The sequence below is a fragment of the Convolutriloba macropyga genome, chromosome 11, assembly GCF_964194025.1.
Source record: "Convolutriloba macropyga chromosome 11, txConMacr16.3, whole genome shotgun sequence".
Classification (NCBI taxonomy): domain Eukaryota; kingdom Metazoa; phylum Xenacoelomorpha; order Acoela; family Convolutidae; genus Convolutriloba; species Convolutriloba macropyga.
The window spans coordinates 9766499-9782457 of record NC_134478.1 but is presented as its reverse complement, the minus strand read 5'-3'; the positions used below and the strand labels follow the sequence as shown (position 1 = coordinate 9782457).

At 34.3% G+C, this 15959-nt stretch overlaps 1 protein-coding gene across 2 annotated transcripts in view; it reads left to right on the top strand.

Moving 5' to 3' along the window:
- LOC142349944 (uncharacterized) overlaps positions 1-15959 on the top strand; it is a 155679-nt gene that overhangs the window by 131522 nt on the left and 8198 nt on the right. For both annotated transcript variants that reach the window (XM_075401803.1, XM_075401802.1), the window contains exons 38-42: positions 1150-1324; positions 1871-2007; positions 5024-5163; positions 9582-9782; positions 12683-12830. In XM_075401803.1, coding sequence (XP_075257918.1) covers positions 1150-1324; positions 1871-2007; positions 5024-5163; positions 9582-9782; positions 12683-12830 — 801 coding nt within the window. The remainder of the gene's footprint in view (positions 1-1149; positions 1325-1870; positions 2008-5023; positions 5164-9581; positions 9783-12682; positions 12831-15959) is intronic.

Here is a 15959-nt window from a genome sequence, read left to right as displayed (position 1 = left end):
AGTTAGAAAGTGGTCAGTTTTTTTCCCTAATGGTCTGCAGTTGGTGGTACTCTGGGTGATTTTAAGGCTTACGGGGTCATTTTGAGAATTTTTGACTTTAGTGATACCACCTGTCCGACTCCCCCCCCCCCCCCCCGGCCCCGCAGACATATACTTCATAAACCGTCTGTAATACCCTCCCGATTTACGTCAAGGCAATTGCGGGCCGCTTTTTAATTGGCAAGTTTTTTTTATTTCGCACTGAAATGGACTGTGTTGCAGTAACAACGCAAGGAAAAGCTAGAGTCAAAAGAAACACCAGCTCAAGTGAGTAATTTCATGGTCACAGTTTGTTTTTTATTAGCGTGTCGCTGCAAGTAGATATTGGTACTTGAAATATTTAAAAAAATATATGACAATTATTTATCATTTCAAAACCTCACGATAAAGTTTCCACAATTTTTGATTTTTTCTATGAGCTGCATATAGGGGCGTTTGGAATTTATTGTGCAAATCACTATTACTTACAGTTTGTTTGGATTGATTATGTTTCGTCCCCCAGCTAGAAAATTATGCTCGGTTATATAGCATTTTACTTTGTGTAATTCAACATAATCGCCTTGGACTGCGTATAAGCGTTTTTGACCCACTAATCTGATTATGAAAAAAGTTGATAGTGCTTTTTTCGAGCGCGCTTCATTGCGGCAGAGTAACTATAAGCATTTTTCTCGCTACTCATGCACTTATTGGAAGTCCAAAAATGCAGCGTGCTCATATATAAGCAAATTCCATTTTTTTCCATTCATCCATGTTTTTCCATGCTGCCGCGAAAATATAGTCAACCCCCGCTTCCTCGTACGATATGACTATAATAATTGGAGATGTTCAGTTTCTTTGAAATAGCACTCTAGTCAAGCTGCCTTTCATATTTTGTAAGATCATCTTCAGTCTTCTGCTCTTTATATCAATATTCTTGAAGAGGTCCGTCATGTTCTTAAAAGAGCTTCAGGAGATCTTCCTCTTTAAGTAGTTACATTTCAACTTGTCTGAGGTCGGGCAGGGGTTGGGGCAGGGGCAATGGGAGAGGGAGGGGGAGCGAGGGGGGTGCTATTATGGGAGAGGTTTGATTTATATTCTATTCAGTGAGTATAACTTCTTTTTCTGTTTCAGGTTCGAACATTGGTCACACTTTGGGCCTGTGTTACCACAAACAGAGGGAATTCCAGAAAGCCATAAACGCCTATTCAGAAGCCATCCAGGCCAATAAGTTCTTCCTAGATGCATACATCGGTAGAGGAAATGTGTACATGGACTTGGCCTCTGATTATGGATACAAAATGGCCAAGTTAGTTCCATAGTTTTGCCTCAATATATTTCTAAACAATTTGATTTTTAATTTTTCAACAATTATTTTTAAAAAATCTGTGCGGTGTTATGTTTTTTTCCAGTCATGAGTTAGAATAAAGCTTGGTAGCTGGACTGATGATGGTGGCTAATGTCATTGTTTGGCAGTTCAAATCAAATTAGTTTCCAATAAAGTTCTAATTTTTGCGTAACGACTACTGCAACAAAATTGTGTTCCTTAAAAATATGGTAAAATCATATATTTTTTTAAAAAAAGAAGTTAAGTACAAAGTTAAAATGTGCACGGCAAGTGTCCTGAACTTAGGGTACATGGAAATTACACATTTTAATCCTGTATTCAATTAAGCTTTTATGATATTTTTTAAGGAAAAAATTTTCAGTTGGATTCTAAATTTTTAAAAATAGTCAAAATATTTAAATAGAAGATTAGAATGTACAAGTGTGCTCTACACTAATTTTGATTTTGAATAGTGTATTTCGGGCTTCTATTGCCATGTTTCCATGTTTTTTTTTGTTTTTTTTCCAGGTACGACTACAGTAAGGCCCTTCTGTTGAAACCAGACTGTCTCTATGCAAGAGTGAACTTAGCTTACAATTTACAAGTGGTTGGCAAAATGAGACAGGCCTGGTGTCAATTTTCAATTGCAGTCGCTCAAAATCCATGTAAGCCATGTTTTGCTTTTAATTTTTCTCCCCATTGAAAGCAAACCCGAGTCGAGGTGTCAACGCTGAAAATCGTACGAAAATTGTAAGAATTGCTGTAAATGGTTGTACGAATTGCTACCTGCGGTAAAAATTTTTTAAAAAATGCCTCTAAGACCGCACATCTCTCTACCATTCACTGCTAAAATGTTACAGTATATCTTTCATCGGTTAATTTTTGTAGTTTGCTAGATTTGGGTTTTTATCGGTTAAATTTTCATTTTCACCGCTTGCTTTTGTTAGCGGTGAATATTTTTTGACGCTTAAGCAGTGAAGATAAAAATTTCACCGCTAAAACATTACGAGGTGAAAGTAAAAAATTTTACGCTATAACCGCTAATCTTACAAAAATTCACCGCTTAAAGATGCGGTGACTTTGCGGTGAAATTTTCCCCCATGACCCGGGAAAGTTTTCCCTGGTTCATCATCAAGTATGAACAGACTAATCATTGTTTTCATTTACATGGCAAGGTTATACCATATGTTTATGTATATCAATTATTGAGGGTCGTAGCCCATAAGAATCTCTTTCTTTCAGTTTGATTTGATTTGCCAGTAGCTTTTGAATGCCGTTCTTGTTTTTAAAATGAAAATAGCGTATATGGTGCCAGAACTGGCTGTAATTTTCAAGAAACCGGCCCGAATTTAAACAAAAATTTTAAACCCTTGCTAACTGTTTAAAAACGGGAGTTTCAGAAAAACTGTCCATTTATTGTATTCTACACTCGGCGGTATTTCTAAGCTACTTGCACTTATAGTGTTTTACGCGAATGCTGACAGTTGGCGAAAATTGCCTGAAAATAAAATGTCCTGATTACAAATCCCAATAACTGAAGTTTGTCGGAATAACTCAACCCGAGACTGAGAACAACTTCTTGGTAAATGATTGAATTTTTTCAGGAATAAGTACACTTCAAGTTGTTGTCTCATAAATTGTTTAAATTAACCAAACACATTTTGTGAACTCATCATCCTCATCTTCTTTCATATGAATTATTTTTCTCAGAAAAGTTATTTTTGACTGTTTTTTTTTCGTTTTTGTAGTATTATCATTTTTTGATAGTTGGCGTAATTAAGTTTTTTTGACATCAAGATGTTGCTGAATTTTCGAGAAAAAAAACTCGTCGCAAAATTTATGAATTTCAATACTTACACGCATTGCTTCTAAGTTAAGCAGTTGATTTTAACTGTAGAGGTATAAAGAAAACTTGACTTGGTCACTTTGAAATTGACTTTTCTTTACTTGGTCAATTGAGATAAGGTCAATTGAATCTGTATCACTCTAAGTGAAGGTTATTTGAGAGCAGCTAATAGAGGCAGCAATAACTTATACAGATTTTTATCAAAATATATATACTTTATCCCACCCTTTAATGAAAAGAGTAATTTTTGGTCTGTCTTTTTACTGCTTTTTTAGACTGCAGATCTACGCAGCTATTGCGGCTGTTTTCTGGCAATCTGCAACCTATGTTTTAGATATCAAGTGTTTGAATTAGATGTGGAACACGTTTGAAAAATATTTCAGCTTTCACAAAATTGATAAAGAGTTTATGCACTTATTTGCGTCGAACTGAGATTGCAGCAAGCAAGGCCGATTTCTTAAAAATAAAATGTTTAAAATATGCTTGTTGAAAAAAAACTAACCGATTTCCTTCCAGTCGTTAACTGTGGTCTTGCTTTTGTTATCGAATTTTTCAGTAATTTGTCGATAAGAGTCAAGTAAGGCTGTAATCCCTGGATTTAATTTTGCTGAAGAATTCTGATTAAACAAAATTTTTTAGTTTAACGTGTAACGTTTGTGTCAAGAATCGAAACTAACATTAAAATAACAATTAATAGATTAGGTAGGTGTCTTACGTTGACATTTTTTGCGTGGCTGCAGCTGATAAGCTAGGTGTCGAGTTCTACATTTGAGTTTCTTTGCTATCTTGGCAATTTGGTGTGCTTAGCACAGCGTTCTAAGTTGACTCAAAACTACCCCCCCCCCCCCGTCTTCGCAGAACACATAAAGCTACTTATTCATAATTTTTTTTGCTACATCTGGCATCTTTTTCTGTCCTTGACTCAAGTTTTATTTTTAAGATCCTGTTTAAACTGCAAAGAACAATTCTGTATTCTTTTCATGCCGCTCTTGAACTGCTTTCGTGCTTTGCAGCATTTTTTGAACTCCCTAGCTGTGGGTTTTTGTTATCAATTATTTTTTGTAAAAGTAAGAGGCTTACCTCATTCTCTAGTTCTCTAAACTAATTTTAACGCTTTTGATCAAGGTCACTGGAGAACAATGTAAATCAGTTCAATGTCCTTGCAAAAACACTTGTGTGATAAAGACTGCTTCAGAGGTGAATTGATTTTTTTTTAATTTTTAATTTACCTCAACAAAATTTCATGCATTCCTCCTGCACACTTTACATGCTCCACGCAATATTGAAGTAAATCAACCTGAAAAATTAATGTAAAATGTACAAATAAAATGTACATTAGAAATTAAATTTACAAATGAAAAATTATATGTTGTAGTATTGTTCACCCTGTAATTTGTTTAACTTAAATAAAAAATTTTCTACTAATTACAGAAGTCCCAAAATAATATTAGATAACAAAAGGGTTTCAAAACAAAAGGCGAAGTGTTAGAGTAAAATAAAGCATCTGAAACACCTGCTTTTGTCTTTTATGGTTCATTTCTTTGTAGTTTGGGGAAAATCATATAGATGCTCTATGAAAACGTTTCTCCTATTGAAAAAATGAGGAAGACAATAATTTCTCAGCATGCATTTTTCTGGAAATTTGTTGCGTCTAATATATCCATTAAAGAATAAAAATTTTTTGCAAGTAATTTACCTCAACGGTGCGCGAGGTAATATCACTTTTGAGGAAAAGTTTGCTGGTAAATTTTATCTATTGGCAACTTTACCTATTCATTTTATAGAGTGTACGTTCAACACTCTTTCTCGACTGTATAATTATATTCTGTTCATAGGCTACATAGCTGCTTTGGAAGGCCGAGCAGTTGTAAATCTTCAGATGGGTCAGGCATTTGCGGCTCTGCAGGACTTGTCAGCTGCTATTAAAGTGAAGGCCACTGCTGAACTTCTCACTAACAGAGGAGTCGTACATCAGGTTAGAATCTTGTTTTATTATTCAAGTATGAATTTTTTATAGCTGCGAAGCTGTAAGCTGAGTGTAGCTATATTGCGGTGCTCTTGGTTTTTTACGACTCGAAGAGGAGTATTGGTTTTCTTAAGGTTTTTTTTACGACTCGAAGAGGAGTATTGGTTTTCTTAAGGTTTTTTTTTTACCGGAAGTACTATTCGTTCAGACGCTGTTTTGACCTAAAAGCGAAAGTGAGAAAAATTGCCGCGTGAACTAATTTTTTCTGAGCGAGAGAAGTTTTTTGATCATGCGCTGCGTTTAGTGAATGACTTTTTGACTTTGAAAATAGTTTTTGACTGAATGGCACATATAGATAACCGTTTTTAGCCGTTTTTTCGTCTAAGTGGCCCATTTTTTGCTTGTAATTTGGTTTTTTGTAGAAATGATTTTTATTCGATGCTATATTGAAGTGTAAACCTTGGAGATTAAAAGCACAGTGTTTTGCAGAGCCTGAAAACGCGTTTCAAGTTCAAAATTGGCATAAATTTCTTGATTTTTTAATTAATTTTTGGCCTTTTTCCTATTATTTTCTTCATTTTTGGATCTTTTAGCCGTCTTTTTGTCAAAAATCAGTCAATTTGACAACTTCCCGTTGACGATTCATATACTCGATGCCTCTTTTTACCTCGATGTAGTTTTTTTAAAATTGTACATATGCTAATCCGATTTTGGTCGTTTTTTTCCTATTTTTCTCAGTTTTTTCTCTGTATTTTGGTTTTAATTACTAGAAATATTCTTTTTGTGCAAAATGAGGGTCTTTAATTTCGTTTCAATAAAAACGTCAATAATTTTTTAGCGTTAAATTTTTGAAAATTAGTTAAATTTTTTTTATAAATGCAGTCCTAAAAAATTTTTGACTTTTTTGCAAAATGTTTCAGTGTTTCGTATGTTTAATTTCTGCTTTTTCTTTTTTTGATCTGTTCAGGAGGATAGGTTTTTGTCTCGAATGTATCGTTGTATTTTCTATGTCTCGAATGCTGAAAAATGAAATGGTGTTAGTTTTTCTTGTTTTTTAAATTTAATTTTTCAACTTTCAAAACTTTGATTTGAACTTTCAAAAATCAAGATTTAGTCTTTGTTACGGTGCTCCTTACATTGTGTCCATATTGTTCACATTCTAGCTTGTATCATTCTAGCTCTGTCCTGGCACCTACATTTATACTGGTTTTATTGATTTTTTCAGTTATTAACAAATTGAATGATTTCGGCTTTTTCTTAGATTTTCGTCATTTCTTTGGGTTGCAATTGATTTCATTCAACATAAGGCAGTTCTAAGAGTGTACTAGAAAGCCTTTTCCAGAATTGGTACTTATTACTTTTTATTGTATTTTTTTCTGACCTTGGTATTGTTCTTAAACATTTTTTTGCCTTTAAATATTACTCGGTTGCTTTTCTATGATTATTTTAATTTTTGAATTAGTTTGAAATCATGTTGTCTAGCATATATACAAGAACAAAAAATTATATGTTGTTTTTGTCTTAATTGCAGTGATGCGAAATCTAACTGTAGTAGTTTTCTGATTCTTTGAGCTTTATTTTCTGAAAAATTTTATTTAGTTTCTAAGTTATTATCTGCCGTTTGCTTTAGCGATCTTTTTGAGATTAGAATCATGAAGTATTAGAGGGGAAGTTGATAGCCCTGTTTATGTTTATTAAAAAAGATAATGGTTTCAGCTGCAAACAGTAATGAGTTTATGGTTTATTAAAAAAGGTAATGGTTTCAGCTGCAATTAGGGTTTCTGTCAAGTTTTTACGCTTCGAGTCGCTTCCGGAATTCTTCCGGCTATGTTTTTTTTACCGGAAGTACTATTCGTTCAGACGATGTTTTGACCTAAAAGCGAAAGCGAGTAAAATTGCAGTGTGAACTAATTTTTTCTGAGCGAGAGAAGTTTTTCGATCATGCGCTGCGTTTAGTGAATGACTTTTTGTAGTTTTTGACTGAATGGCACATATAGATAACCGTTTTTAGCCGTTTTTTCGTCTAAGTGGCCTATTTTTTTTGCTTGTAATTTGGTTTTTTGTAGAAATGATTTTTATTCGACGCTATATTGAAATGTAAACCTTGGAAATTAATAGCACAGTGTTTTGCAGAGCCTGAAAACGCGTTTCAAGTTCAAAATTGGCATAAATTTCTTGATTTTTTAATTAATTTTTGGCTTTTTTCCAATTATTTTCTTCATTTTTGGATCTTTTAGACGTCTTTTTGTCCAAAGTCAGTCAAAATGACAACTTCTCGTTGACAATTCATATACTCGATGCCTCTTTTTACCTCGATGTAATTTTGTTTTATAAAATTGTACATATGCTAATCCGATTTTGGTAGTTTTTTTCCTATTTTTCTCAGTTTTTTGTCTGTATTTTGGTTTTAATTACTAGCAATATTCTTTTTGTGCAAAATGAGGGTCTTTAATTTCGTTTCAATAAAAACGTCAATAATTTTTTAGCGTTAAATTTTTGAAAAACAGTTAATTTTTTTTATAAATGCAGTCCTAAAAATTTTTTGACCTTTTTTTGCAAAATGTTTCAATGTTTCGTATGTTTGATTTCTGCTTTTTCTTTTTTTGTCTGTTCAGGAGGATAGATTTTTGTCTCGGATGTATCGTTGTATTTTCTTTGTCTTTAATGCTGAAAAATGAAATGGTGTTAGTTTTTCTTGTTTTTTTAAATTTGATTTCTGGACTTTCAAAACTTTTAAACTTTGATTTGAACTTTCAAAAATCAAGAATTAGTGTTTGTTACGGTGTTCCCTACATTGTGTCCATATTGTTCACATTCTAGCTCGTATCTTTCTAGCTCTGTCCTGGCACCTACATTTATACCGGTTTTATTGATTTTTTCAGTTATTAACAAATTGAATGATTTCGGCTTTTTCTTAGATTTTCGTCATTTCTTTGGGTTGCAATTGATTTCGTTCAACATAAGGCAGTACTAAAAGTTTACTAGAAAGCCTTTTCATTTCCAGAATTGCTACTTATTACTTTTTTTGTATTTTTTTCCGACCTTGGTATTGTTCTTAAACATTTTTTTGCCTTTAAATATTACTCGGTTGCTTTTCTATGATTATTTTAATTTTTGAGTTAGTTTGAAATCATGTTGTCTAGCATATATACAAGAAGAAAAAGTATATGTTGTGTTTGTCTTAATTGCAGTGATGGGAAATCTAACTGTAGTAGTTTTCTGATTCTTAATTTTGAGCATTATTTTTTGGAAAATTTAATTTAGTTTCTAAGTTATTTTTATCTGCCGCTTGCTTTAGCGATCTTTTTGAGATTAGCATCATGAATTATTTGAGGGCAGTTGATAGCCCTGTCAGCTGTTTGAGACTATCAGTGTTTTGACTATCCTTATTATTTTGCACTTATCCTTACCAAACGTTTTCAATAATAAATAATTTGCGGCATTTTGTTTCTCTTGGTGACAGTGGTTTAAATTTCACCAATTTTTAGATCAGACCGGGGGGAGGAGGGGGGGGGGGCAATAAGTTCATGGTTTATTAAAAAAAAGGTAATGGTTTCAGCTGCAATTAGGGTTTTTTTCAAGTTTTTACGCTTCGAAACGCTTCCGGAATTCTTCCGGCTATGTTTTTTTTTGTTTCGTCGTCTGACGCTTTATTTTCGTTTCACATTTGTTCTAGAACATTCTGTCTCGTCACTGCCTAAATTGCTTTTTCGCGCTTGATTTCACGCTTTCTGCGTGACCTAAATTGCGGTTATTCAGAAACAGAATCTGTTCCTAAAACAAATTTGATTGTAAGAAAACAGATTGTATGGTCCGACAGCCGAGTGGTTAAGGCGACTGGCTGTTAATCCGGAGATCGCCGGTTCGAGACGCGACAGGGAAACTTTTTTTGCACCCAAAAACAACCTTTGAAATAAACTTGTAAGTTTTATAGGCGGCGGCGATAACTATTATCAACTCACTTCTGTATCTTTTTCCATCTGTATTTTACGGCACGCAAGTCTATTTCGCAGCTATTCCGGCAATCTGCCGGCTATGTTAAAGTTTTTAAAGGAATTCTCAGATATGAGACGCTATGTTAGCTTTTGCAGTCGACGCAAGATATCAAATGGTGTCATCCATTAATTTTAAGGTGTCTGGACAAATTAATCAATGGAAACATAACAGATGTGCCAATGTGTACCCAATATCTTTCTCGATTATTTAATTTATCAGAAACAATATTGCGTAAAAAAACGACTTTATAAGATTTATGAGTATTTAATGTAATACAGCCCAACCCCACAGCGGCCCTTATGACAGGTATCAACTTATAGCATCGAAGTGTGAGATCGAATTTTCCGTCTGATGATTGTAATATCAACTGCTAATTTGCAATGGGATTTTTGAACGAAAAGTTCAAAGATAATAAATTGGGCGCGTTTCAGTTCCTGAAAGACTTCCCTAACGCAATGCAGAGCTACCAGGCAGCTATCAAACTTGACCCGACCTACTCCTTGGCATACTTCAACGGAGCCAACCTCTACTTCAGAAACAGACAGTTCCAGCAGGCCAGAGAATATTACGACCAGGCCATCCGGTTCAACAAGAAAGATGAGGCGGCGCTACTCAACAGAGCCATTTGCAAGGTAAAAAAAAGTGAATTTGTCGATTTGATTAATTATCAAACCCATAGTCAATTAGAATATAAAATTCGTATTTTGGAATCACTCATTTTGCAGTGTAGCAACCATCAGCCGGTATATAAACCCACTAAATTGCCAGAGCTATGATGTAAAGGGTAACCGGCTAAAGGTTAGCGCGGTTTTGGAGACAATTGGTTCCAAGTTTCCTAGCCCTAAATATTTGTGCTAATTGCTGTTGACTGCACAGTGGTGGGTGGGTGTTACCACAATGAGGCCGTCTGATTGGAGCTTGATGCTATCGGCTGTTTCAATTTACTATTTCAAACAGAGCTGTCTGCAAGGTTCCATTTGTTTAGTAACAACAACAACAATAATAATGAATTGTTTTTGAATTCGCAGACAAAACAATAAAAAAATGCTTTGGTTCACAAAAAAAAGATATTCGCAGCTTATAATCTGCTATACAATTATTCTGTCATTTGGAAGATTTGGATTAGTCATTCTTTTTGGAAACTGTTCTCATGTCCCCTCTCGGCTGGGATATGAACATCGGTAATTAATATTTTCACATCTTCCTAATGGTATATTTAAATTGTAATGAATAGTCCCGCCTATTTTTTAAGCTACACAATCAGTAATCAATGCAAAAACAACTATTAGGTTGCTCACACGGTGATGAAACCAAAAATTTTATTCACAAAGAAAAAAGAAACAGCTCTTCTTTAAGCTACCGGTACTGCCTACATCTGCATTTGAGAGAATATGCAACTGTTTTTACTAATCAGGCAACCAATGGTTAAGTTGAGGGGTTCCATATGAGTTTCGCATTTTCAAGAATTATCTCGAATATATTCCGTCGAAGAAGAATTTGAAATCAGATTTTTTATACTGGTACAAACAATTTTTTGTTTGTACCAGTCTCGCATGAGTCGTCTGGTAGAACAAGACGACTCATGCGAGACTATGCATAGCACTGAGGGTTCCAACATAGGTCCCCAGTTTGCCAAAAAAGTCTTTTTTTTTCAGAGATGAAAAGTTATTTTCATAGTCAATGTTGTCAGGCTCAAGCTTAACTTAAGGGAAATTTCTGGAGAAGCCTTGCGTACTATATGTTTTTTCCCGAATAAACCCAACTTAGTTACAAAACTAATTCAAAGTTCAGAAGCGTCAATTTGATATAATGGTACTAAATCTAAAACCCACATGCAATGTCATTGATTTTGCAAAATAAAAAAGTTTTTCTTGGAAACTTGATGTTCAACAGGATGTTCATCAATGGTTCAGAATTTTCAGCTTAAGGACAAAATGACAATGTTTTTCAAATTTATTGTTGCATTCATGTTACGCGTTGTGACATGCAAACAAGTTAATTGATTGGACATCAACTCCATGATCAACTTGAGAATTCCGGAAAATTAATAGACAAGTTAAAATATTTTTTTAAACTTTCTCACACATATAGCTCTTATTTGAAGTACGTCAGAATCTTTAATAACTAGTCTATTACAGTTCAAAACGTCTTCACAGAGTAAAGGGAAAGCATCAAAAATTCAATTGTCAATTTTTGATCTTTTGGCTGTCTCTTGTCTTTTAAGCTGTTTATATTTCAAGCATTCTATACTCATACATATTCGAGCTGGATCTGGATCTAACGGAACCTAAAAATTGTTCAAGGACATTCTTCGATGTTCACGTGATAAATCGGAGAAAAGGTATTAAGTTAAAGTTTTGTACATTTTTCTAAGTAAAGTGTTCCTTTTTTTAATATCACATTTCATGCTGGTGAGTTTTGTATGTTATCGAGTCGATCCAGTTTTGATACAGCGAGAGAGAAAATCAGTGTCAAAGAAAACTATGATCAGTGAGGAAACTCGGAACGATATTTTTTCGCCTTCTCAAAAAATTAAATATTAGTGTTCTCCTAACAAATATCCAATATTTACTAAGTTTGAGCAACTAGTTAGACCCAAATAGACATTTATATAACTGGAGTCATGGTCTGCCTAAGTTTTTGCAGGAATTCAGGAGATAAAACTTCGTACTTTACGTAATAAACAGCTTTTTTTTTGAAGAGAAAACATGCTAAATACTCATATATTATTCCACTAATATAGTTCTTCTAATCAATCCGTTTGAGAGGGAGTGGAAAGAACAAACAGTTTAGGCAATTTATGATCAAGGAAACTTGACACATTATTGAGCTTTGCAACTAATTTCATCTACCTTTCTGAATAATTTTTTATCATTTGCCTCTGTTATTTTAAAATGAAAGTTTAAGGAATACTGCTAATGTATTCCGTTGACTGGAATTCTTCATCAACTGGAGACCAATAGAAGATCACTCTAAGGCCACTTGAAGTATCGCGAACAATCCTCAGAAGATTTTCAAGCTTAATTGAGATTTAATTTTAGCAAAGGATGAATTTTTGAAACTATTTTGTAGTTACTTTTTATACGCCGAGAGTTTGATGGAGCTCATCAAGCTGACATTGGTGTATTTTGTAAGTCACATTTATAATTTTTCTAATTGCATATTTGGATAAAACGCGTAGCGTATCGAATCACAGCTCCTGGCGAAAAAGGAAGATTCTGACTGGAACAGTTATCTTGCAGGGTAAGCATTCGCAATCAACTTGGGCGGTATAAGGGCTTTATTCACATAATTTATTTGTCATTTAAGAGATGAATGATGAGAAAATATGGACCCCCCCCCCCCCCCCCCCGCGAACGTTATGCAACCCCAGTTACGATTAGAAACGTGTCATTACAGAGCAAAGCAAAAGCAAATTGTCTTAAATAGCGTGGGCTTGGGTGTTGCCATAATATGCACCCGCTAAGCTGAGGAAGGGGGTGCAAATTGGGACAAAAAGTGACAATGTGCAACATTACTGATATTTGTTCAGGTACTATTGCGAGACCCCGAAGGCGCAATGAAGGACTTTGATGCATCGGTTGATCTGAACAAATACTCTTCACACACTTACTTCAACAGAGGAAATCTGTTCACGTCCCTCAGAAAATACGAAGAGGCCGAGAAAGACTACACTCTAGGTAGGCTTTCTTTCTGGCTCACAAAACTAATTTCTAGTAGGTAGATTGTGTTCGATCTTGAATCTGTTTTGGTGTATTTCAATTGTTTGTCACTCATTTTTGGTTTCGCCAAAGTTACGCGTTTAAAGGAACATTGTTTCTGGTTTTACACCGTAATCGTCGCCACTTTCAGATCTAAGCAACAGCATGCCTATATGATCATGAGGTATACGGTTATTGATGAGCAAATTTTTGAGTCCAAAGCAGAAGCCTTTGTAATAAGACGTTAGTGCCCAATTTCTAATTGATGTTAACAGAACAAACATCAACTGAACATGGAAAAATGCTATATAATGTTTCTTGTTTTTTCAATTACGCTTTGTACAAGTTTTAATATGTTGTGAATAATTTTGGAAATTACACCTTGATCTGAAGTGTGAAGCTTAACGTTGACACAAAAGAAACAAAAATTTTCTCTGCTCTACCCGAACAATAGATCAAATGACAAATGCGTTAACAGTGAACCATGCCAACTTCATATTACCATTCGAACAAAATCGTGCCATGCGAATTACACAATGAAAAAAAATTGAGTAAAAACAAAATAAGAAGACTGAACACTGTTTAATTGCTCTCAAACGAAGTTTGTAGCAATTATATTAGTCTCGGTCTTTTTTTATTGAACGATTTTTCGTCTGACGCTTTTGACTTTTCGTCTTCAAAAACGGCTTAGATGTTGAAGACCCCTCCATTTTTGAAGACTAAAGACTGAATGTACATTTCAATTGTTTGTCACTTATTTTTGGTTTTGCCAAAGTTAAACGTTTAAAGGAACATTGTTTCTGGTTTTACACCGTAATCGTCACCACTTTCAAATCTAAGCAACAGCCCGCCTATATGATCATGATGTATACGGTTATTGATGAGCAAATTTTTGAGTCCAAAGCAGAAGCCTTTGTAATAAGAAGTTGGTGCCCAATTTTTAATTGATGTTAAGAGAACAAACATCAACTGAACATGGAAAAATGCTCTCTAATGTTCCTTGTTTTTTCAATTACGCTTTGTACAAGTTTTAATATGTTGTGAATAATTTTGGAAATTACACCTTGATCTGAAGTGTGAAGCTTAACGTTGACACAAAAGAAACAAAAATTTTCGCTGCTTTACCCGAACAATAGATCAAATGACAAATGCGTTAACAGTAAACCATGCGAACTTCATATTACCATTCGAATAAAATCGTGCCATGCGAGTTACGCAATGAAAAAAAAAATTGAGTAGAAACAAAACAAGAAGACTGAACACTGTTTAATTGCTCTCAAACGAAGGTTGTAGCAATTATATTAGTCTCGGTCTTTTTTTATTGAACGATTTTTCGTCTGACGCTTTTGACTTTTCGTCTTCAAAAACGGCTTAGATGTTGAAGACCCCTCCATTTTTGAAGACTAAAGACTGAATGTATATTTCAATTGTTTGTCACTTATTTTTGGTTTTGCCAAAGTTAAACGTTTAAAGGAACATTTTTTCTGGTTTTACACCGTAATCGTCACCACTTTCAAATCTAAGCAACAGCCCGCCTATATGATCATGAGGTATACGGTTATTGATGAGCAAATTTTTGAGTCCAAAGCAGAAGCCTTTGTAATAAGAGGTTAGTGCCCAATTTTGAATTGATGTTAAGAGAACAAATATCAAATGAACATGGAAAAATGCTATATAATGTTCCTTGTTTTTTCAATGACGCTTTGTACAGGTTTTAAAATATTGTGAATAATTTTGGAAATTGCACCTTGATCTGCAGTGTGAAGCTTAACGTTGACACAAAAGAAACAAAAATTTTCTCTGCTTCACCCGAACAATAGATCAAACGACAAATGCGTCAACAGTGAACCATGTGAACTTCATACTACCATTCGAACAAAATCGTGTCATGCGAATTACACAATGAAAAAATTTGAGTAAAAACAAAGTAAGAAGACTGAACATTGTTTAATTGCTCTCAAACGAAATTTGTAGCAATTATATTAGTCTCGTTCTTTTTTTATTGAACAATTTTTCGTCTGACGCTTTTGACTTTTCGTCTTCAAAAACGGCTTAGATGTTGAAGACCCCTCCATTGTTGAAGACTGAACATAAATTTCAGTCTTTTGACACTTTTGACTTTTTGTCTACAACAACGGCTTGGATGTTGAAGACCCCTCCATTGTTGAAGACTGAAGACTGAACATATATTTCAATTGTTTGTCACTCATTTTTGGTTTCGCCAAAGTTACACGTTTAAGAACCTTTTTTGCTGGTTTTACACCGTAATCGTCGCCACTTTCAAATCTAAGCAACAGCCCGCCTATATGATCATAAGGTATACGGTTATTGATGAGCAAATTTTTGAGTCCAAAGCAGAAGCCTTTGTAATAAGAAGTTAGTGACCAATTTTTAATTGATGTTAAGAGAACAAACATCAACTGAACATGGAAAAATGCTATATAATGTTCCTTGTTTTTTCAATTACGCTTTGTACAAGTTTTAATATGTTGTGAATAATTTTGGAAATTACACCTTGATCTGAAGTGTGAAGCTTAACGTTGACACAAAAGAAACAAAAATTTTCTCTGCTCTACCCGAACAATAGATCAAATGACAAATGCGTTAACAGTGAACCATGCCAACTTCATATTACCATTCGAACAAAATCGTGCCATGCGAGTTACGCAATGAAAAAAAAATTGAGTAGAAACAAAACAAGAAGACTGAACACTGTTTAATTGCTCTCAAACGAAGGTTGTAGCAATTATATTAGTCTCGGTCTTTTTTTATTGAACGATTTTTCGTCTGACGCTTTTGACTTTTCGTCTTCAAAAACGGCTTAGATGTTGAAGACCCCTCCATTTTTGAAGACTAAAGACTGAATGTATATTTCAATTGTTTGTCACTTATTTTTGGTTTTGCCAAAGTTAAACGTTTAAAGGAACATTTTTTCTGGTTTTACACCGTAATCGTCACCACTTTCAAATCTAAGCAACAGCCCGCCTATATGATCATGAGGTATACGGTTATTGATGAGCAAATTTTTGAGTCCAAAGCAGAAGCCTTTGTAATAAGAGGTTAGTGCCCAATTTTGAATTGATGTTAAGAGAACAAATATCAAATGAA